This window comes from Benincasa hispida, chromosome 11, assembly GCF_027475165.1.
Source record: "Benincasa hispida cultivar pf3 chromosome 11, pf3_genome.v1.1, whole genome shotgun sequence".
NCBI lineage: Eukaryota > Viridiplantae > Streptophyta > Magnoliopsida > Cucurbitales > Cucurbitaceae > Benincasa > Benincasa hispida.
In genome coordinates this window covers 50,996,832-51,016,709 of record NC_143488.1, presented here as the reverse complement: position 1 = coordinate 51,016,709, position 19,878 = coordinate 50,996,832, and the positions used below count along the sequence as shown (strand labels likewise).

At 36.4% G+C, this 19,878-nt stretch overlaps 1 protein-coding gene and 1 pseudogene across 1 annotated transcript; one reads left to right on the top strand and one right to left on the bottom strand.

The window, feature by feature from the left end:
* Nucleotides 1-10,363: 10,363 nt before the first annotated feature.
* On the top strand, nt 10,364-11,300 carry LOC120090705 (NADPH-dependent aldehyde reductase-like protein, chloroplastic pseudogene; annotated as a pseudogene).
* A 7,548-nt stretch (nt 11,301-18,848) lies between these two features.
* On the bottom strand, nt 18,849-19,226 carry LOC150032712 (uncharacterized). Its single transcript, XM_090306997.1, has one exon. It carries the CDS (start codon nt 19,224-19,226, stop codon nt 18,849-18,851), a length of 378 nt encoding a protein of 125 aa, XP_090163123.1.
* Nucleotides 19,227-19,878: the final 652 nt, after the last annotated feature.

The window sequence follows — 19,878 nt, the reverse complement described above, 5'->3', positions numbered from 1 at the left end:
GAATGTTAAAGATGGAATGGTAATGTACCAATCTACAATGACGTTGATATATCTAAGGATAATAGTTCCTAAGACACCTCAAATGTTGAGGGGATATCAATTTTACATGAGACTTCGTTAACATTTAATATACAATTGGTTTGTTTAATTGGGAAATTCGATGATATGATCATTGAGTGTTGAAAATTAACTTAGGAATAATGAAACTTCAGTGTATATAGTTTAAGATTTATTTTTTTTACGAGTTATATTGTTTCATATTGGATTTAGGAAAATCCATGTTTAATCCTAGATGGTGTCTATTGAATTGAGAGGTAGTATTTTTCTTGTGAAGCAATAATTTGCCTATATTCAAGATGTCTTGAGATATTTGAAAACTATTTTAAAATATAACTTAATATATTCACTTTATGCGATAACGTGATTCAAGGATTAAGTTGGAGATCATATGTAAGCACGTACGGAATAACATGGAATGTGATTACATCTCGTTCGTGAACATAGTTTTCGACATAACTGTTTGTATTATATAAAATGATTCTCTAGGCTAAAGTGTGAGAGGATCTCCTAGACTGTTTAGAACTATGAGACATGTCTCTAGTGTGCTAGGGCAAGTGGAAGAGCATGTGGGGTATAGTGTATGCCCTATGATACATGTCTCACTCTCACGGGCTCATATTTCCCCAGCTTTAGTGCAAGTGGGAGATTGTTGGGGTGTATCCCTAAAGTCTGTAGTTTTATGTTAGTTGAATCATTGGTTAATTAATTTTATACTACTTATGCAGTAATCCATTAACCTAAGATCCAAGGTTATTTGATGTAATTTAAACATGCATGTGGAAACATATAGGTGGATCATGTTTAAGTGATAACCTAAATGGTCTGTAGTATATGGATAAGGTTGGGTACCTTATCTTGGTAACACTACTGATACAGTCCGCTTTATAATTGTTACAATTGTTGTAAGTGCTATAAATGATCTGATCTTGATGATTCTTGTGGAGACATGTGAGTGGGGGCATCTTATACAAAAAAGTTTGTATAAAGACCAGACCACGAAATACTAAGTCTCTCTTTATAACGTCGTTGCTAGAAGAGACTTATATTTCACCCGGATGAATTGATCTTAATCCTAGTGAGTTATGGACTCTTGCCTATAAGGGCGATCCTTCATTTTGTATCAGTGAGAATGGCCAGATTTGTCGACTCAATAAGCCTACAATTTTGGGGATTCGTCTGATTGAAGAGCTAGGAACATAGCTACACAAGAAGAAATTCACTTTTTCCATATAGTTAGGGTAAGAAGATATATTATTCCCTTAAGGGCTGATTCTAGGGCTTGAACAATGAGACGCCTCACCCTCTCCTGGCCTGAGAAGGGTTTGGTCATAGTTGGTGGAACTGTAACTAATTGTTCATTAGAGGCATCAAAGGTACTTAAGGAGTTAGATGTAAGTACAGTGGTAAAACGGTAATTTGACCCAACTGTACTTACGAGAGATTTGTGAAAAGTTAACATACTGTTGATTGGTTATATCCAATGAACACAGAAATATATCTATAGTGCGAAGAGTTCAGTTGTCGATCTTTGGTGGAGTGACTGACAGTTAATGAATATTGATTAATTCGATTAAAAGATTTTAATCAATTAATCTTGTATCATTAGAGCTTCAATCTATAGGTCCATAAGGTCTCCTCATTAGCTCAATGAGGATTGATGGGAATCAAATTAATTTTGGTGTTATTTGAATTATTCAAATTAATTAAAGGGAGTTAATTGTATAAGATACAGTTAAATAGTGTATATTGATACATTATGTAATATAATGTATGCTGATACATTTTTATGAGAGAAATAAATATTTGAATATGATTCAAAAGTTAATTATATGAATATGATTCATATAAAAACTATATGTTAACATTTAATGTGAATATAATTCATATTAAATTTAAATTTAATTTTACGAGAAATAAATATTTGAATATGATTCAAAAGTTAATTATATGAATATGATTTATATAAAAACTATATGTTATAATTTGATGTGAATATGGTTCATATTAAATTTATATAGTTTTATGAGAGAAATAAATATTTGAATATGATTCATATAGGAACTATATGTTAAAATTACGATTCATATTAAATTTATATATTTTATTGAGAGGTGTTATAATTTGCATATGGTTCAATTATTATTTATATGAATATGATTCATATAAAAACTATAGGTTAAAATTAAAATGAATTTGATTCATATTAATACCTTAGGTTATTTGAGAGAACAATAAACTATAGTTTATGTTTTATGTGATATAATATTAACTATAGGTTATATGTAATATGTGATATAACATATAGTTTAAACATATATTAGAGTTGTTAATATATATATTAAATTCAAATTTAGAATTTGAATTTTATTATTTCAAATTTAATAAAGGGGAGGGAGTTACAACTCCCTCATCCCTTAATCTCTCATTCTTTCACCTAACAAATGTGGAGAGAGAAAGTTCTCTCCCTCCCACTCACTCTGGTTCTTCTCCTTCTATCTCTGTGTTGTTTACAGAGAATATTTTTTTCTCTCAATTCTTTTCTCCTTCCCTCCTGCCAAACTTATGTGCAATCCCACAACTTTGCAAGGTTCCCGCCCCTAAGAATAACGTGGAAGACCCTGTAGTGGTGTCCAGTTGTGGTGTTCGTGGGATTGGGAGAAGACGACGCAAATTGGAGAGGAACACGAAGAATTGATCTTCAACAAGTAAATGATTTCTTAATCCATTCCTCTCTAATTTTCATTGTAGAAAGCATGCTTAGGTTTATGTTTTTCCATGGTTTCTATCACTCTGAATTTTTTGTGATCTGTAAAATGAAATTTAGAGATTAATGTGTCCAATTAGTTCCGCTGCAGGGAACTCCAATTCCTTCAATTAGTATCAGAGCCATCTCGAATCTCTAAATTTCGTTTTTGGAACTTTAATTCAGTTTTTTGGTGGGTGTATGATGCATTATGAATGTATGGATTTTGCATATTGGATGGTTTCGAAATTGACCTAGAATTTATCGTTTTAAAGTGTTTAAAGTTGTAACTGCCTGGTGTTTTGGGTGTTTAATTTCATGTAATCGAGTCTGTAGTTGTTCGTGTTGTTCGTGATGGAGTTCTGGCTTCGAATCAGTGTTTTTTTTGGAGCAAGAACGAAGCAAATCGAATGAACGAGCGAAGCAGGGTAGGCTTTCTGCCTTATAGCGTTGCGAGCGCTTCAGCCGCAGTGTTGCAACCCTGCACGAGCATGGTCCAATGCTATGACGACATAAAAGCCAACGTTGCAATGCTAGCATCAAAGCGTTGCAACACTTCAGATGGCCAGTGCGTGCATTAGGATACCACCAAATCATGGGTTTGAGCCTCTCCAGTGGTTTCGTTGTAGTTTTTTCAGTTTTTTTAATTATTAATTTGTATTAATTAATTATCAATTGTATTTTCATTAATTAAATTAATATAAGTGTTATATTAATTTAATTAATGTTTAAAATGTCAATTTCGATCAAATATTGCTGTTTTATTTAATTATACATATGTTGTATGATTTTAATTATTTATATGTCATATTATATGTCATGTAGTATAAACCCCACCATAGGATAAACATAAAATCATGCATCATTTTAATATAAAAGTTAGAATATATAGTTGCATGTTTAAGTTAAGCATGCTCATACATTTTAATATAAGAGTTATATTTAAATGCATGTTTATGTCGTTTCATTAATTAATATAAAAGTTATATTTTATTAATGAAAAGCATGTTCATACATCATGTTTATAATAGTTTTAATATATGATGACATGTCTGTATAGTATGCATGTATTAATTTTAATATAAGAGTTATATTAAAGTAATGTATGTTTATTATATGATTTTCATTAATGTCGTAATATAAGAGTTATATTATGTTTATTTAATGAAAATAAAAATGCATAAAGCATGTCATTACCTTAGAAATATAATTGTTATATTTATGTGTATGCCATTAGATGCATGACTTAAGTTTTAATTGTTTCAATATAGTTATAAGTTAAATGAAATTAGAATTAAAATCTACAATAAAAAATTGCATGCAAACATAGGTTAAAATTGTTTTTAAATATTTTAGAATTAATTTCACCTAGACCTATATTAATAAATTATATATGATTAGAAATATGATTAATCTTTTAATTTTTTTAATAGGATTAAATTGGAGTAAATAAAAGATTAAATTTATAACATAATTGTCTATAAGGGACCTTTGTCTAAGGAAGGTTCTGTCTAAGGCTAAAATATTTAAGCTGAAGGAAATGGAACACCCCTACTTTGGAACTGAACTAGAAGGTGAATTAGACAATAATGTTATAAGCATGCAATGAATGATATAGATTTATTAAAGTGTTTAATAAACAAGAATCAACATTGTTAAACTATCTAATATAATAAAATATATTTATACCCAGAAGAAGAAGGAAAAGGTCCCATAAAGTCAATCTCCCAAACATCAAATATCTCATAAAAATATATAGAAAATTGTGGCATCTCATTCCTATGGGACAACCCTCCAGATTTTTGACACCGTTCACAAGTTTTGCAAACAAAATATGCATCCCAAAATAACGTGTCTAAATATATACCAGAATGTAAGACTTTCTTGGCGGTTCTCTTAGGACTGAAGTGCCCTCTACATGCATGCTTATAACAAAATTCAAGAATAGAAAAGAACTCATCATTAAGGACACATCTCTTAACTACTTGATCTGAACAAAACTTCCACAGAATATGATCCTCCCAAACATAATATTTTGACTCACTCTTAATTTTATCTTGCCTATGTTTGTTCATCCTGGGTAGGAACTTACCAGTGGTCAAGTAATTCACAATGTCAATGTACCAGGGAGTCATAGAAATACCATCTGCCTACATCAAAGTGAGGTAAGAGAAGTCTCCATTAGAACTGAGGCAACCTCCCTCTGATGCAATCCTACTCAGGTGATCGACAACGACATTCTCGCATCCTTTTTTGTCTTGGAGTTTCAGGTTGAGCTCTTGAAGGAGAAGACCCACCTTAACAATCTAGGCTTGGACTTCTTCTTTGACATAAGGTAGTGTAGAGCTGCATGGTCAGAAAAAAAATAGTAATTTCAGATCCCAAAATATAAGAGCGAAATTTTTCTAAAGTAAAAATAACAGCTAAAAACTCCTTTTCCATCGTGGTGTAGCTGCACTGAGCTGGATTGAGGGTCTTCGAAGCATAGTAGATGATGTGATATTTCTTATCGATCTTTTGCCCCAACACTGCTCACACAACATGGTCACACGCATCACATATGATCTCAAAGGGAAGGTCCTAACGAGGAGCCTGAATAACTGAAGTGCACGACAAGGTGTTCTTTAGCACATCAAAACTTTTCTTGTATTCGTCATTAAAATCAAAGGTCACGTCCTTTTGGAGAAGAGAGATCGTCGGCTGAGCAATCTTACTGAAATCTTTAATGAACCTGTGATAAAAACTTGCATGACCAAGAAATGAACGAACCTCCCTCACATTTGTGGGGTAAGGGAGCTTAGCAATAACATCAATTTTAGCATGATCTACCTTTATGCCATGCTCAGATACTATATGTCCTAAAACTTGCCACGCGAGGCCATGAAATGACACTTTTCAAAATTCAGAACAAGGTTAGACTCAGTGCATCTTTCTAGCACCCTAGACAAATTAGACAGACAATCAACAAATGAGTCTCCATATACAGTAAAGTACATGTAAATGGCATTTTTCTGAAGGCGAAGGTGCCATAAGGACATGTAAATGTCATCTTCTATTGGTCCTCTTGATTTATCGAGATCTGATAGAAACCCAAAAATAATCGAGAAAACAGAAGAAGGGCTTTCCAGCAAGTCTTTCAAGCATCTAATCGATAAAGGGAATGGGGAAGTGGTCTTTTCTAGTTATAAAATTCAATTTCCTAAAATCTATACACATCCTCCACTCATTCTAGACCCTAACAGGAATTAAACTACCCTCATCAATTTTACCACATTAATACCCGTTTTCTTAGGCACTACATGAATAGGACTGACCCACTCATAGATAATACCTGCATCCAAGAGTTTAAAGACCTCTTTCATGACTAACTTTCCAAAGTAAATGTTACTTTTGGGTAAACTTAAACAATCACTTAGTAAAAATAACTAGTCGTATTTTTCCTAACTAGATTAAACCCTAGGTTATTAGAATACTCAATGGGAGGAAAATATGTATATGATACATCATTTTTCCACTCACGTTTCTCCCTTAATATTCACACTGTGAGACACATGCTTGGCCTTAAGGCGCCCTGGGAGAATCCTCCTTAGGATGGTGTTTGCATGAGTCAATATTAAGGTGCATGAAGAGAGTATTTATAGTAAGTGGGAGAGGGATGTGTGTCAATATGTCCTACTGTCTCTTTCATTGGTTTGCACCGTGAGACCTTTTTGCACGACCTCGAGGTGCCTTGGGAGCCTCCCCCTTAAGATGGTTTGTGCAGTAAGTCAATATTAAGGAAAACTCTAGAAATGGATAAGATCGCTTTAGTTTTTGCCCCAATCGATATTTCCCTTTGGTTGGCTCATTAAAGTAGAACTCTAGGATCTAAAATGGAGGGTCACACTTACGAAAGTTTATTAAGCAAGTCAATGATTTCTTGACCGAATAAATGATGATCGATTGTTATAAGAATAAGAGTTATTCTGGTGTAATGTTGGTTGAGAGTGTCTCAACTCAGTGAAGAGACAACTAAGTATCCTTTGGTGGTTTTTGTTCTAAATCACTTAAGTGTCATTACAAAATTAGATGTTAAATGGGGTTCATTTAGATTTTACTAAAACTGATTGGGATTTTTAAGAGTTATGCTAAAACCTAATGTAGATCAATGTGTTTATTTTTCAGCAAATATGTCAAATAGCATTTTTCCGTTAGTTGCCTTTTCTAGTTTGACCAATTTCAATTGCACGACGTGGAAAGAATCCATTAAAACGTTTTTCATGGTAACTGACCTCGAAAATTTCATAACCGAGGATTGTCCTCAAGTCTCAACCCCTGATACACCACAAAATGTTCATAATGCATATGGGGAGTGGAAAAAGGCAAATTCGAATGCCCGAATTCACATTTTGGCAAGCATACCTGATGCGTTGACTAAAAGGTTTGAGAACATGGTCATTGCAAATGAGATCCTGGAATATATGTGAGAATTGTTTGAACAAAAGTTCTCATGATTCAAGCAAAACGGGATTGATGACAATGATACCAGTAGTGTCAGTTCCCAAGATAATCTCCAGTCTATATTGAATGTCAAGGAACTAATAGAGAAAGCAATCGTTGCCAACTCTGATGAAGTTCATCGACGAGGATTGTCCTCTGAGATGAAACTTGGAGTTTATGACTTGGGTGGAGTTGATCCCACTACTCTCTAGAAAATGAAGAACTTCAAAGTAAATAAATCTGATTTATTTGTCTTGGAGACGTGCTTAGTAGAGAATGATAATTCTGCTTGGATAGTTGATTCAGGAGCTACTGACCGCGTGTGTTCTTCCCATCAAGGATTTAATTCCTGGAAACAGTTGGAAGCTGGAGAGATGACTCTTAGAGTCGGTATTGGTGAGGCCATTTTAGCTTTTGCCGTGGGCAAGCTTAAGTTATTTTTGGATAAGAAACGATATATGTTATTAGATGATGTATATGTTGTTCCTTATATCAAGAGGAACCTAATTTCTGTTTCCTGTCTAATTGAACAAAAATATTCCATATCCTTCTATGAGAATAAAGTGTTTATTTTTAAGAATGGAATGGAGTTAGGTTTTGGTTCAATGGAAAATAACATATATGTATTAAGGTCGTTAGTCATAAAAGCTGTTCTCAATACTAAAATGTTCAAAACAACAACAACAACTGTAAAAAGACCGAGAATTTCTCCTAAAGAAAATGTCCATCTTTGGCATGTAAGATTAGGTCACATCAATTTCAATAGGATTGAAAGGTTGGTTCCTTTCCTTATTAGTTGTAGATTTGCTGGTATAATCTTTTTCCTTGTTTGTGCTCTTGTCAGTTCCGTATTATTCCCTACCTTTTGTGAATTGTATTTAGAAGTGTTCGTCTTTGGGTTTAGGGTGAGCCGAAGAATGTGTTTTTGTATGGTGTCCTCTACTGAATACATTGAAGAAAACTCGCATGTCTTATCAAATTGAAAGGTGCTTTGTTCTTTTGAAGCTTGGTCTATCCAAGTTATTATATATTCTGGTATGAGAGAAGCGCTAATTGGGGGAATCTTACAACTAACAGGTGAAAGGAGAGTGAAGTTGTTGCGGTAGCATCAGATTTAGGGGAGCCTGGATCTGCAGACTCATCTAAAGTAGTATCAAGTTAGGGGGAGCCTAACTTGCTCGCTAGCGTTCAGTTACGTGTAAACTAATAATGTGTAATCTTAGTTGAAGCGAGTGTTGTAAAACTGAGTTACATTCTAGTGGATCTCTTTTCACCTAGGCGCAAAACTTCCCATAAAGCCTCTCGAAATTTGATTTATTTATTTATTCCTTTTTTACATGTGGAAGAAGAAAAAGAAAACTTCCATTTAAAAAACAATAAACAAAAAGTTACTTTACCCCTTTTTACTTTTCATGAGAAATTGGCTAAACTAAGAAAAAAGAAAAAAGAAATAGCATTAAAATATATTTTTATTGACCAATCAGAATTACCTCCTATAATCTGAACTAATAATTATAAAACTAATAACCAACTCATCGCTTCACATTATATGGATCTAAAAAACCAACCAGTCAAGATATGTTATATTGGTCATATCATTGTAGTAAATGAAATATTTTTTGCATAAAAAATCAACCAGTCAAGATATGTTATACTGGTCATACCTTTTGTCTTTACCATTTTGGTAACTTTATTTCTAGCTAGTGTTTTATTTGATGATTCAACTATTTTTCAAAGAATAATGAAGTACTTTGCTAGGACATAAAAGGGGTTTTGTAACCTAAATAAAACAGAAAAGAAAAATGAAAAACCATGTAAATTGATAGATAAACTGAAATAAAACAGTGCTGGAAGTATGAACCAAAATTGCGGAAACTGAATAATACAAAACTAGCCTAAAACTGAGAAAAATAACTACTATACCTTTTCTTCAATCAACCGAACTTGACCTTTGTTAAAGAGAGATGGATCTTTGCATCCCTAATCTATCGCGGGCCAGATTGAACAAGAGCACAACAACCTACTTTTGGACAGAAAAATAAGAAGATGAAGAGGAAATCAAGATCTTTGGTATGAATATTCTCTAAATGAAAGTGTGTCGACTCTAAGTAGTTACTTGTACTATCGTAACATTTCCTCTCAAGAGCATTGTGATGCTTGGCTTCTATTTTGTAGTGTTGCGATGCTTTGGGTAGGAGCAAAGTTTCGTAATTTTTCCAATTTACACTTTTGGTATTAATATATATATTTTAAAAACTGAATGGTACAGAAGGCTGAAAAGGTCATCCGGGCTAGACTTTTGTGTAAACTAATAGCCTATTTGCCTATACAAAATAGAAAGATTTAGACAACTGTGTTATCGTACCTATTTATTTAGGCTATATGTGTAGAAAGGTTATAACTAATTTAAAACAATTAAATTAGCATTCACTAATTTTCAATCACTATTAAATTTGATTGACATCATAATTATTTTAAATTAATCAAGGACTAAAAGCAAGCATTATTTATGCAAAGGTAAAAGTATATCTCTAGAAATCTAGGGACCAAATGAATAGATTTTTTTACGGCTGACCTAAGAATCACATCTAAAATGTTGTTTGGCTCAAGTGTTGAAAATAATGAAAAATAACCTTATATTGATGTCACAAACCACTTGCCAAGGCTATTTTCATAGTGGTGAGCACGAGTGTGAGAGTGATGAAGCGAGAAACACAAGCGCAAAAGAGTGAGGGAGGAAAAACCCTAACGTATGAGATCACTATTGTATTGGATTAGTTGAACTCCTCGAGTGCGAGGAAGTGACAAAACCAAAAAGTTATACATTTTTATTTTCAAAATCTCATTTCAATCCTAAAATTTGGATCATATGTACAAAAATATATCACTAAATTCAAAAAAACTAAAATGGAACCTAGAATGGAAAAATAAACTAAAAATTTAGGACTATGGACTAAAAAGAAAACTATGGTTGGGGAGTAAAAAGTTATGTTTTCCAAAATAAAAACATTCCTCAACAGCTGCCGGCTGCCACCAACACTTCCATACAATTCCTGGTTATAAAGACACAAAGAAGAGCTAATGGCTTTAGAAACCTCATCTTCGTCTTCTTCAGCCATGTTGCCTCTAAAAGAAAGAGTCGCCATTGTTACAGGAGCTTCTCGCGGCATTGGCAGGGACATCACTCTCCACTTGGCATCACACGATGCCAAAGTCCTCATCAATTATGTCTCAAATTCACCACAAGTCGGTCTTGTCGCTTCCCAAATCAACTCCTCATTTCCCGGCGCCACCGTCACTCTCCAAGGCGACGTTTCCAATCTGGCTACCATTGTGGCCCTCTTCGACAAGGCGGAGCACGCTTTCAACTCCCCTGTCCACATCCTCATCAATTCCGTCGCAATCGCCAATCCCGGCAGGTGAACCCTAGCCGAGCTTCCCTTGGAGGATTTCGACAGAATTTTTAGTCAAGTTTGCGAAAATTCAAAATCAATCAATCAATTTCAATTTCAATTTCACAATCTTCATCTTGGTTTTCTAGTGTGAATGTAAGAGTATCGTTCCTATGTGCCGGGAGGGTGCGAAGAGAGTGAAACATGGCGGAGGAGGTCAGATTATACCGATGTCGTCGTCGCCAGTTGGGTTTATAAAGCCTGGTATGGGGGTTTATATGGCGTCGAAGGCGGCAGTGGAGACGATGGTGAAGATACTGGCGAAGGAGGTGAAAGGAAGTGGAATAACAGTGAACTGTGTGTCGCCGAGGGCTATTGCGACAGAGATGTTTCTGACGGGGAAAAGTGAGAAGGGGGTGAAGAAATCGGTCGAAGATTGCCCAATGGGGCGGTTGGAGGAGGCCATGGATGTGGCTCCATTGGTCGCCATTTTGGCTTCAGAATCCCGCGGGTGGGTTAATGACCATGTTATTAGAGTTAATGGGGAAATTTGGGCCGATAACCTAATATTTCGGCCCATAATGCCAAATGATCCAATTTTACAAAAATGCGCCTTCAGTCTATAGGAAATTTGTGTGCTCAAATGTAACGGTCGTCCCAGTCGCTCAAAATTCTTGTGTAGTGTCGTTCAATCTCACTCTGTAAAACCATCATCCATCTATTGCCGTAATTGAAGTTCTTGGGTATGGGAATTTAATTTTTGTCTTGCATGTAATGTTGCGTTTGCTTAAGTTAGTTTCGTTTGCGAAGTTCTTGGTTTCGTCTGTTTAGGTTGGTTTCATTTGTTTAGGTGAGTTTCGGGGTTTAACTGGTCGCATCTGTTTTTTTTATTTTGGATTTCGATGTGTTTTGTATTGGTTGAGGACGAATAAGGTATAGTTAGAGCCAGATAAGGTAGAGAGCGAGATGAGCGAGAGCGAGATAATCGAGATTGGCGAGAGAGAGATGAGCAAGATTGGTAGGAGCAAGATAAGCGAGATTGGTGAGAGCGAGATGGGCGAGAGCGAGATAAGCGAGTTAAGCGAGATTGAGGAGAGCGAGACTTTAACAATATGTTTTGTTAGTGATTTTTTAAATACAAACCTGCTGATAAATTGAATGTTCATACAATGCAAGAGTAATTCAAGATGTCAAAAGCTTTGAAAATACGTGAAGCTTATAGGTTTCCCTGGCAAGTAATGAGCCTAGCCCGACAACAAGATTGTGAAGGAAAAGCTTACCAGAAGGCAGTTAGAGATGTTCAAGAAAACAGTTTTGGGCGATTTGTAGACATTGAACTTGTATTCAACAACCCACTTATCCACCATATATTATTGAGGGGAGTAAAGAAGCATGGAGCGAACTCGATTAGTTTCCTTGTCAGATGAAAGGTCGCCACATTTTCGAATGACGATTTTTTATTGATCAATGGTTTGTGGCGGTCCCCTAGGCGAGTGATGACATGCAGAAATGCATGTCATCTTAGTCCTTTTTCTTAAAATTATGAAGGTTGTTAGGCATAAATTGCGTCGATCGTGCTAGGAATTCATGAGAAAAAGAGTTTGCGTCAATCAACATGTCGAATCTCAACTAACCCATTGCTTTGCGTTAATTATGCGTTCAATGTTCTATTTTTTTAGCCAATGCAAGAAATGAATGCAAACGCAGAAACTAGACCATCACATAGACGACCGCATGCGGAGAAACACTCCATCGCAAGGCAAACGCATCGATCAACGCATGGATGTTGAGGTAATTAGCCTTATGCGTCCATCGCATGGGAATTGCGCTCGTCAAGCAATTGCGGTCATCATGTAGAGTTGCGGTGTTAAGTGAATGCGGCCATTGAATGACTGCAGCTACGGACAACGTATTCTAATGGGATCAATGCAAAGTTGGTGGAATGAATGCATCAACGCATCTACCTCGAGAAAATCCAAAGTTGATGCTGACATTTCACCTACCATGCCGTTGGTGAAAGAGGTTTAGAAAGAACTAACGTGTCGAACTTCAGACTTAGAGCAGTCCAATTAATGCTGTTGGCGATCCATACTTTATAGAAGCCGATGAGCTCAAATTCATTTTATCCAAGGTTTTCACTTGAGGTTCACTTGGGGCGGATCCTTGTGTTCCAGACAAAATGCGTGAGAAGATGCTGAGAGTTCTTCACCTTCTTCATCCATTCCGAGTGACGACCAAAGTTAGATCTCGAGAGAGTCAGCTCCTCCGCCCATCCATGGCACCACCGGCAGCCTTGACACGCATCCACTGGAAGCAAAGTTTTGCTTCCAGCCGGTCATTTCTTTTTCCTTTCTTTTCCTATATTGTATTGTCTGACATTTTGAATTAAGAAATTAATACAATGTATTTTCAATGCATTTTTCTGTTCCTTCGACTCCATCTCCATCTTCTTTGCTTAGCATCTTTACTTTCATTGCAACACTTAGTGAGATTGCTTGGGTATTGCATACTTAGTCATGTGGGTTAGGGATATGAAGCATGTAGCAACCTACCGAGAGGTATGCGTTGCGTGAGTGTGAGAGTAATCTTATTTACTTAGTTTGAAGCTACGACAATGCCTATCTATAGGTTAACACAATGCTTGTCTATAAGTAAAGTTAACAACAACCAACTACCCGGGAGGGTAAGTGGTTGGTCGCATTAAGCAATGTTTGCATTGTTCACTAGGGATAGTAACAACCTTGCGTTAACCAAGTTCATGCATTTGTCTTGTCTTATGTTGTGCCCAACACCCCTATAGAGCTACTCGAGAAAGAGTCTAAAGAAAGAACCTAATGATTCGAGAGAGCTAGGTTAGAATCTAGACTCGAGAGAGCGAGATTAGATCGGCATAAGCAAGAGATAGAGACTTAGAGATAAGCTCTGTTTGTCAACACTGTATCGTATGCACCTTAGGAATAGGAATAATGATATGTGGTTGCCTTGTTTGTGTATCATCGCATAGACAAGAATTAGAGGCTTATGTGTAGGCCCTATAAACACCTCTACACATACATGCATGCGTTCTAGCATTAGAAGCCGTAGCATTCGCACCGAGAGGTGGTTTACTATTGTATGAGTTTGCATGATTGCATTGGTTTGCGTTGACTAGGGTTACCTTTGCGGTCACTCTTAAGGGTTGCAATGAAAACATCTCCGCATTTTATTTATTTCTCATACATTTATTTCATGTCAAGGTTTGTCGCATCTCTACCTTTCATGCATATTCTCAATGCATTGTTTGTTAGATAAGAGTAGAAGTAGGATTAACATAGCAACATTCCCCTTCATTCTTTTATTTAAACCGCCACATGCACATCACTGCAAACATATAGTTACAAGTCCCTGTGTTCGACCTCGGATTATCCGAGAAACTTGCGTTCATATTATACTTGGTGTGAACGCAAGAAAACTTGTGGCAGGATGCATGGTCATCGCATACATTCGTTAACGCAATTTTCATTCCAACACATGACTATCGACGCATGACTATCAACGCACATCTTAGGAACATGCATTGCACAATGCGTCCACAGGATTTTGGTTGTCGAGTAAAATTGACTTCCAATTTCCATGGACCAGCGAGTTATATGGAGTGAGAAGCCCTCACAAGAACTTGGGACGAGGTACTTTGGTAATCAGTCGACCTTAGATGCATTCCACCTGAATTTACTGGAAGAAGAATACAAGAATTTGGCATTTGAAAACGATGATGATGTTGTTAAAATCACCCTAGTATATTACACAGAGGTTGTAATGATGGGTAAGAACAAGCAAAAGAATGTTGTCGATCGTACTCTTTTTGAAGATGTTGAAGACATAAACTACTATAATCGTCTTGATTGGGGTACAATTATTTGGCAGAGGACATTCAACACTCTCAATACTGCACTGAATGATAAGGTTAGTTTATATAAGGAGAAGGTGGGGGGAAATAAAAATTATGTTGTGAAGTACTCGCTTCGTGGATTTCCCCAAGCATTCTAGGTAGATGTTACCGAACTTAACTTTATCTTTGGTTTAACATTAACATAGTTATAAATACGAGTTTTTCACATTTAGGTGTGGATGTACAAGATCCTATCGTCGACAGTAGGGAACGTTGCCACTCGAAAAAGCAAGGTAGTTGTGCCTCGTATATTACAGTGGTCATGCTTCCACTCGGTGTCATTCAAAGTACCCAAGATAAACGTTTTTTAGTCTCAAAATGTAAGTGTAATCTAGCCATGGTATGTTTATTCAGTTGTTAAATGTACATTAACCATCTTATTGGGTTATTCAAAGTACCCAAGATAAAAGTCTAAGAGGGTCTTGTCATGTTCGATGCTGAGAAGAAGTTTCGGGACACCCTAATTGATAATCGGGCTATAAGACAAGTACACTCTGACATCGAGAGTTCAGGGAGCTCTAGTAGTTTAGACGATATTTCTAAATGTGGGGAAGGTGATGAGCAGGATAATTCAGATGGTGGAGTGAGGGACGAAGAATCTAATACAAACATGAACATCCACCAGTCTTCTGACACCCCGAGCGAGGATATGTTGCATGATGTGTTGGTGGGTGACGTACATCTTGAGCCTAAAGAGAAGCGTTCTGTTCCCGAGGAGGATCGTTCTAAGCCTGAGGTTTTGGGCCACAGGGAATGAGCCAATATTGATCCTCTTGTATATCGTACCTGCAGATTATTAATATCGAGCTTGGATGGTCGTGTATCAAAGCTGGAGACAAACACGAGAGATATCAAAGCACAATTGTCAACCATTTTGTCTCTATTACATTTTATTAAGGGTTCCATGGTGTTTTAGGTGACGAGGTCCCCCACTTCACCGATAGACCACGATGCCACCATGTCACCTATCCTGCCTCTATCTCGGTCACCCACCCAACCTGTACCTAGGTCACCTATTGAGCCTTTACCTAGGTTACCTACCCTACCCACACCTAGGTCGCCTACCCTACCTTTACCTACCTCACCTGTACAGCCCGACACTATACATCTCGATTCATCTGTACAGCCTGAGGAGTATAAGGTTGCATCTTCTAAGAAACACTCTGACATCATACATCTCAATTCACAAGTATGATCATTATGTGGTTCGAAAATCTCTTTCTTCATATTTGTTATTTGGCATGTTCACCATTTTTTTTTATATTTCTATAGGTTATGGTTGGGAGTCGAAAAACACACGTAAGAGAAAGGTTGTTGATAAATACACACCTCTGGTCGAACCAAAGAAGAAAATAACAAAACAGAAGGAAATTAAGGTTCAACTTCCTTTGAACTATCCGGATATTAAATACCCTCTCCCTAGGGTACCTATGGCATGGTTGAAAGCGACAATCCAGTACTCCTTGGACCATGAGGTTCCACGTGTTGTATTCACGGAAATGATGAACTGGATTGCCAATAAAAATACAGACAACGAGGTTCGAGAAAATGCATTTTGACCATTGTTCAAGTCCTTTTTCCAGGAGTTGACCGAACCAAGTTCATGGGTTGAGTGTGACATAAGTTTACGATCCTTGTCTTTTTTATCAAGTAATATAATTCCCTGTCCTTTTTATCAAGTAATATAATAAATTTCACTCTCCTAACGTATATCTTGTTCTGGATGCAGACCCTAAATATTCTTCTTTAGTTCGTAAAAGATAAATTCTATAGGCAACTGGAAATGTGTATGAACAGATTCACCATCATGCCAATTGGAATAACGGTAACCATTTACTGCACTTTTGAATATGGCTATGTTGGTTGACAATTATGTGTTTTTAATGTTCATTTCGTTGTGTAGAGTCACCTTAATGCTCGAGATGGGGTCTACAAATATATTAAAAACGAGTAGGTTTTGCACGCTGCCATAACATGGGGGGAAGAGACATATTCGGATTATGTCATGGGTAAATTCGATGTCAAGTGGTCAGATGTGGACTTCATGTATACCACAACAAACATCGATCAACATTGGATGTTGATTTCGATTTAAATAGAGGTCGGTTGTTCGTATTCGATTCACTACTGTTCATGACATCAAAGAAGAAGCTAGAGTCTTGTCTTGAACCATTGACTTACACCCTACCATCGCTTCTTCACTACTATGACTTCAAACGTTGGAAGCCGGGCATAGAAACGTCTCGTTGGAAAATATCCCGACCTATTGCTACGAACACACAACACGGGTCACTAGATTGTGGAATATTTGTAGTAAAATTCTTAGAGCATTTGGTGACAGGTAGTTCCCCTTCTGTAATCACTAAAGAGAAGATGAGTGACTATAGGATGCAATTAGCATGTCAGCTGTGGACGAACACTCCATATTATTAATGTACATGTATATTATGTATATTATTAATGTAATTTTACTAACATGTTATTTGAATTGTCAATGTAAAACTAACATGAATAGACAAATATTTGAGTAACATGAATAGACAAACTTGATTAAATTCCAAAAAGTTCATGAATAGACATCCAATTAACTAAATTTAGTGAGATTAGCGAGACATTTCCAGAGAGAGCAAGACATTTCTAGAGATTCATGAATAGACAAACTTGAGCAGAGTTGTATAAGTGATAGCGAGATTAGAGAGATTATCGAGACATTTCCAGAGAGAGCGAGACCTTTCCAGAGATTCATGAATAGACAAACTGAGTAAAGTTTTGTAAATGATAGCGAGATTAGCGAGACATTTCTAGAAAAAGCGAGACATTTCCAAAGATTCCTGAATAGAAAAACTTGAGTAAAGTTGTGTAAGTGATAGCGAGATTAGCGAGAAATTTCCAGAGAGAACAAGACATTTCCAGAGATTCGTGAATAGACAAACTTGAGTAAAGTTGTGTAAGTGATAGTGAGACAGCGAGAGCGAGATCCAGAGAGAGCGAGACATTTCCAGAGGCAGTTAGAAGACAAACTTGAGTGAAGTTGTGTAAGTGATAGTGAGATTAACAAGATCGAGATCCAGAGAGAGCGAGACATTTCCAGAGATTCTTTAATAGACAAACTTGAGGATTACATTGAGGATTACAAACTTGAGGATTACATTAAGGATTCGTGAATAGATTAACAAGATTTATGAATGTCTAAAGAGAAAAAGATATATATTTGAAATTGACAAGTCTGACTATGTACATTGAGGATTACAGATGGCACATAGAAAATCACACTTGACCGACGTTTGAATCATTTGGATTTAATTTAGTAGGTCGCTCGGATGTGAGCAATTCTCTGTCCATACCTACCACATTTTATTTGTCTATGGTGTTCTTCTCTTGATAGTATTCTCTGTACTCTTCGTCGTCCGACCTATACCACTCTTCTAGAAGGTACAATATGATTTTCCACATATCCCGAAGTTCTCTTCCATTTAGATATTTCATAAGTAGCAATGAGGCAGTCAACGCTATAAAATGAACTGCACAGACCTCAGATGGGGATGTTTCATTCTCGTGCAACCATAATTTCATGCGAACATGGGATACCGAGTGAGCCAAATTTCTTGCACATGAATTCCTTCGTATGGAGGTTCACAATACTGTCCAATTGATTGTCCAACACATGGATCCTATAACAATCAATTGGCTCAACTCGATATCGTCTACCCTTGCCACACTCACTTGCTAATCAATTTTCACAGTAGTCCGAGTGTGATGTCATTCGAGATGCCCAATAATTTCTTCGTTCATAAAACCTTGACTGGATGATGCCTTGAACATGTTCTAATAAGCACATTATGGGTAGCTGTCGATATTCTTTGGTTAATGAATTGAAACACTTTGCACTATTAGACGTCATGTTATCGTATCTTCATTCTATTTGGTAAACATGCACCTACCATTCAAGACCAGTATCTTCCAAATATTTTGATACAACACCATTTCAAAAAGGACGTAGTTGGTCGCAGTGTGATTGGAACACTGACATGTGAAATGCCCTAGTTGCATCCTTGAACATCCCAACAATCGTACTGTCCTTAAAGTTGAAACAAATATTATTTTCTATGTGGTATGTGCACAATCCATGAAATATCATAGGAAAGACTGCACGAATGGTATTGCCAATAGATACCACTCGATCGCACACAAACACCAAGTTAGGGGGTTCTCCAATGGCACACTTCAAATTCGACATAAACCACTTCTAAGCTCGATTAGTTTCATCGTCCACTATGGCATATGCTAGTGGATATACTTGGTTGTTACCGTCCATGGAAACGCTGACCATCATGGTTCCTTTGTATTTCCCTTTCAAATGTGATCTATCAATAATTATCACAAGCCGAAAACTTGCAAAATCTCTAATACAAGACCCTAATGCCATAAACATATACTTGAAATGCACATCATTTTCAAGTTTAATTTCAAACCTTGTACCTGGATTCTCCATTTTTAGCGCTTCACCATATGCATGTAAAACAATGTACGACTCTTCTAGAGTACCCTTAGAAAGAGCATAAGCAGTTTCCCTTGTATGCCATGCCTTATCATAATTTATATTTACATCGTACTCTTTCCTCATATCCTCAACGATGTGACAAGGTTTATAAACATGTCCTATGCCTGTAAACTTGTCTTTGATTAGTTCACCAAATACCGCAGTCGTTGCTTGTCTATGGTCATGATTTAAATTCCAATAGAATATGTACGCAACCGCATATACTTTGTGATCTTAAATATGTCACACTCTGAGATTTTCACTGCTCAAAGGCTCCACTTACAATTATCCTCAATATATTTGACAGTAAATAAAGACTTAGTTGACTTCCTTACTTTATATTTAAAATTATTGTTTATGGATAGAATATACAATCTCATTTTTAGTCACTCTTACTAAAAAAAAAGTTGACCAACTTCAACATCTGTCTCAGATGAAGAGGTACTATGCATAATCAATTCTCATTAACAGCTTCTGCAGGTCTACGCACCTCTGAAAGACCACAATCCCCAGAATTCAATCCTGCTGATCTTTGATTAACAGTCGTTGTGGGTCTACGCACCTCTGAAGGACCACAGTCCCTAGAATTCAATCCTACTGATCTATCATTATCAACCATGATGCAAGTGAACGTGTACGAAAAAAGGATCACGCTCTTTCGAAGGACCAAAATCCATAAAATTTAATCTTGTTGATCTCTCATTATCAACCACGAAAGGATCACGCTCTTCTAAAG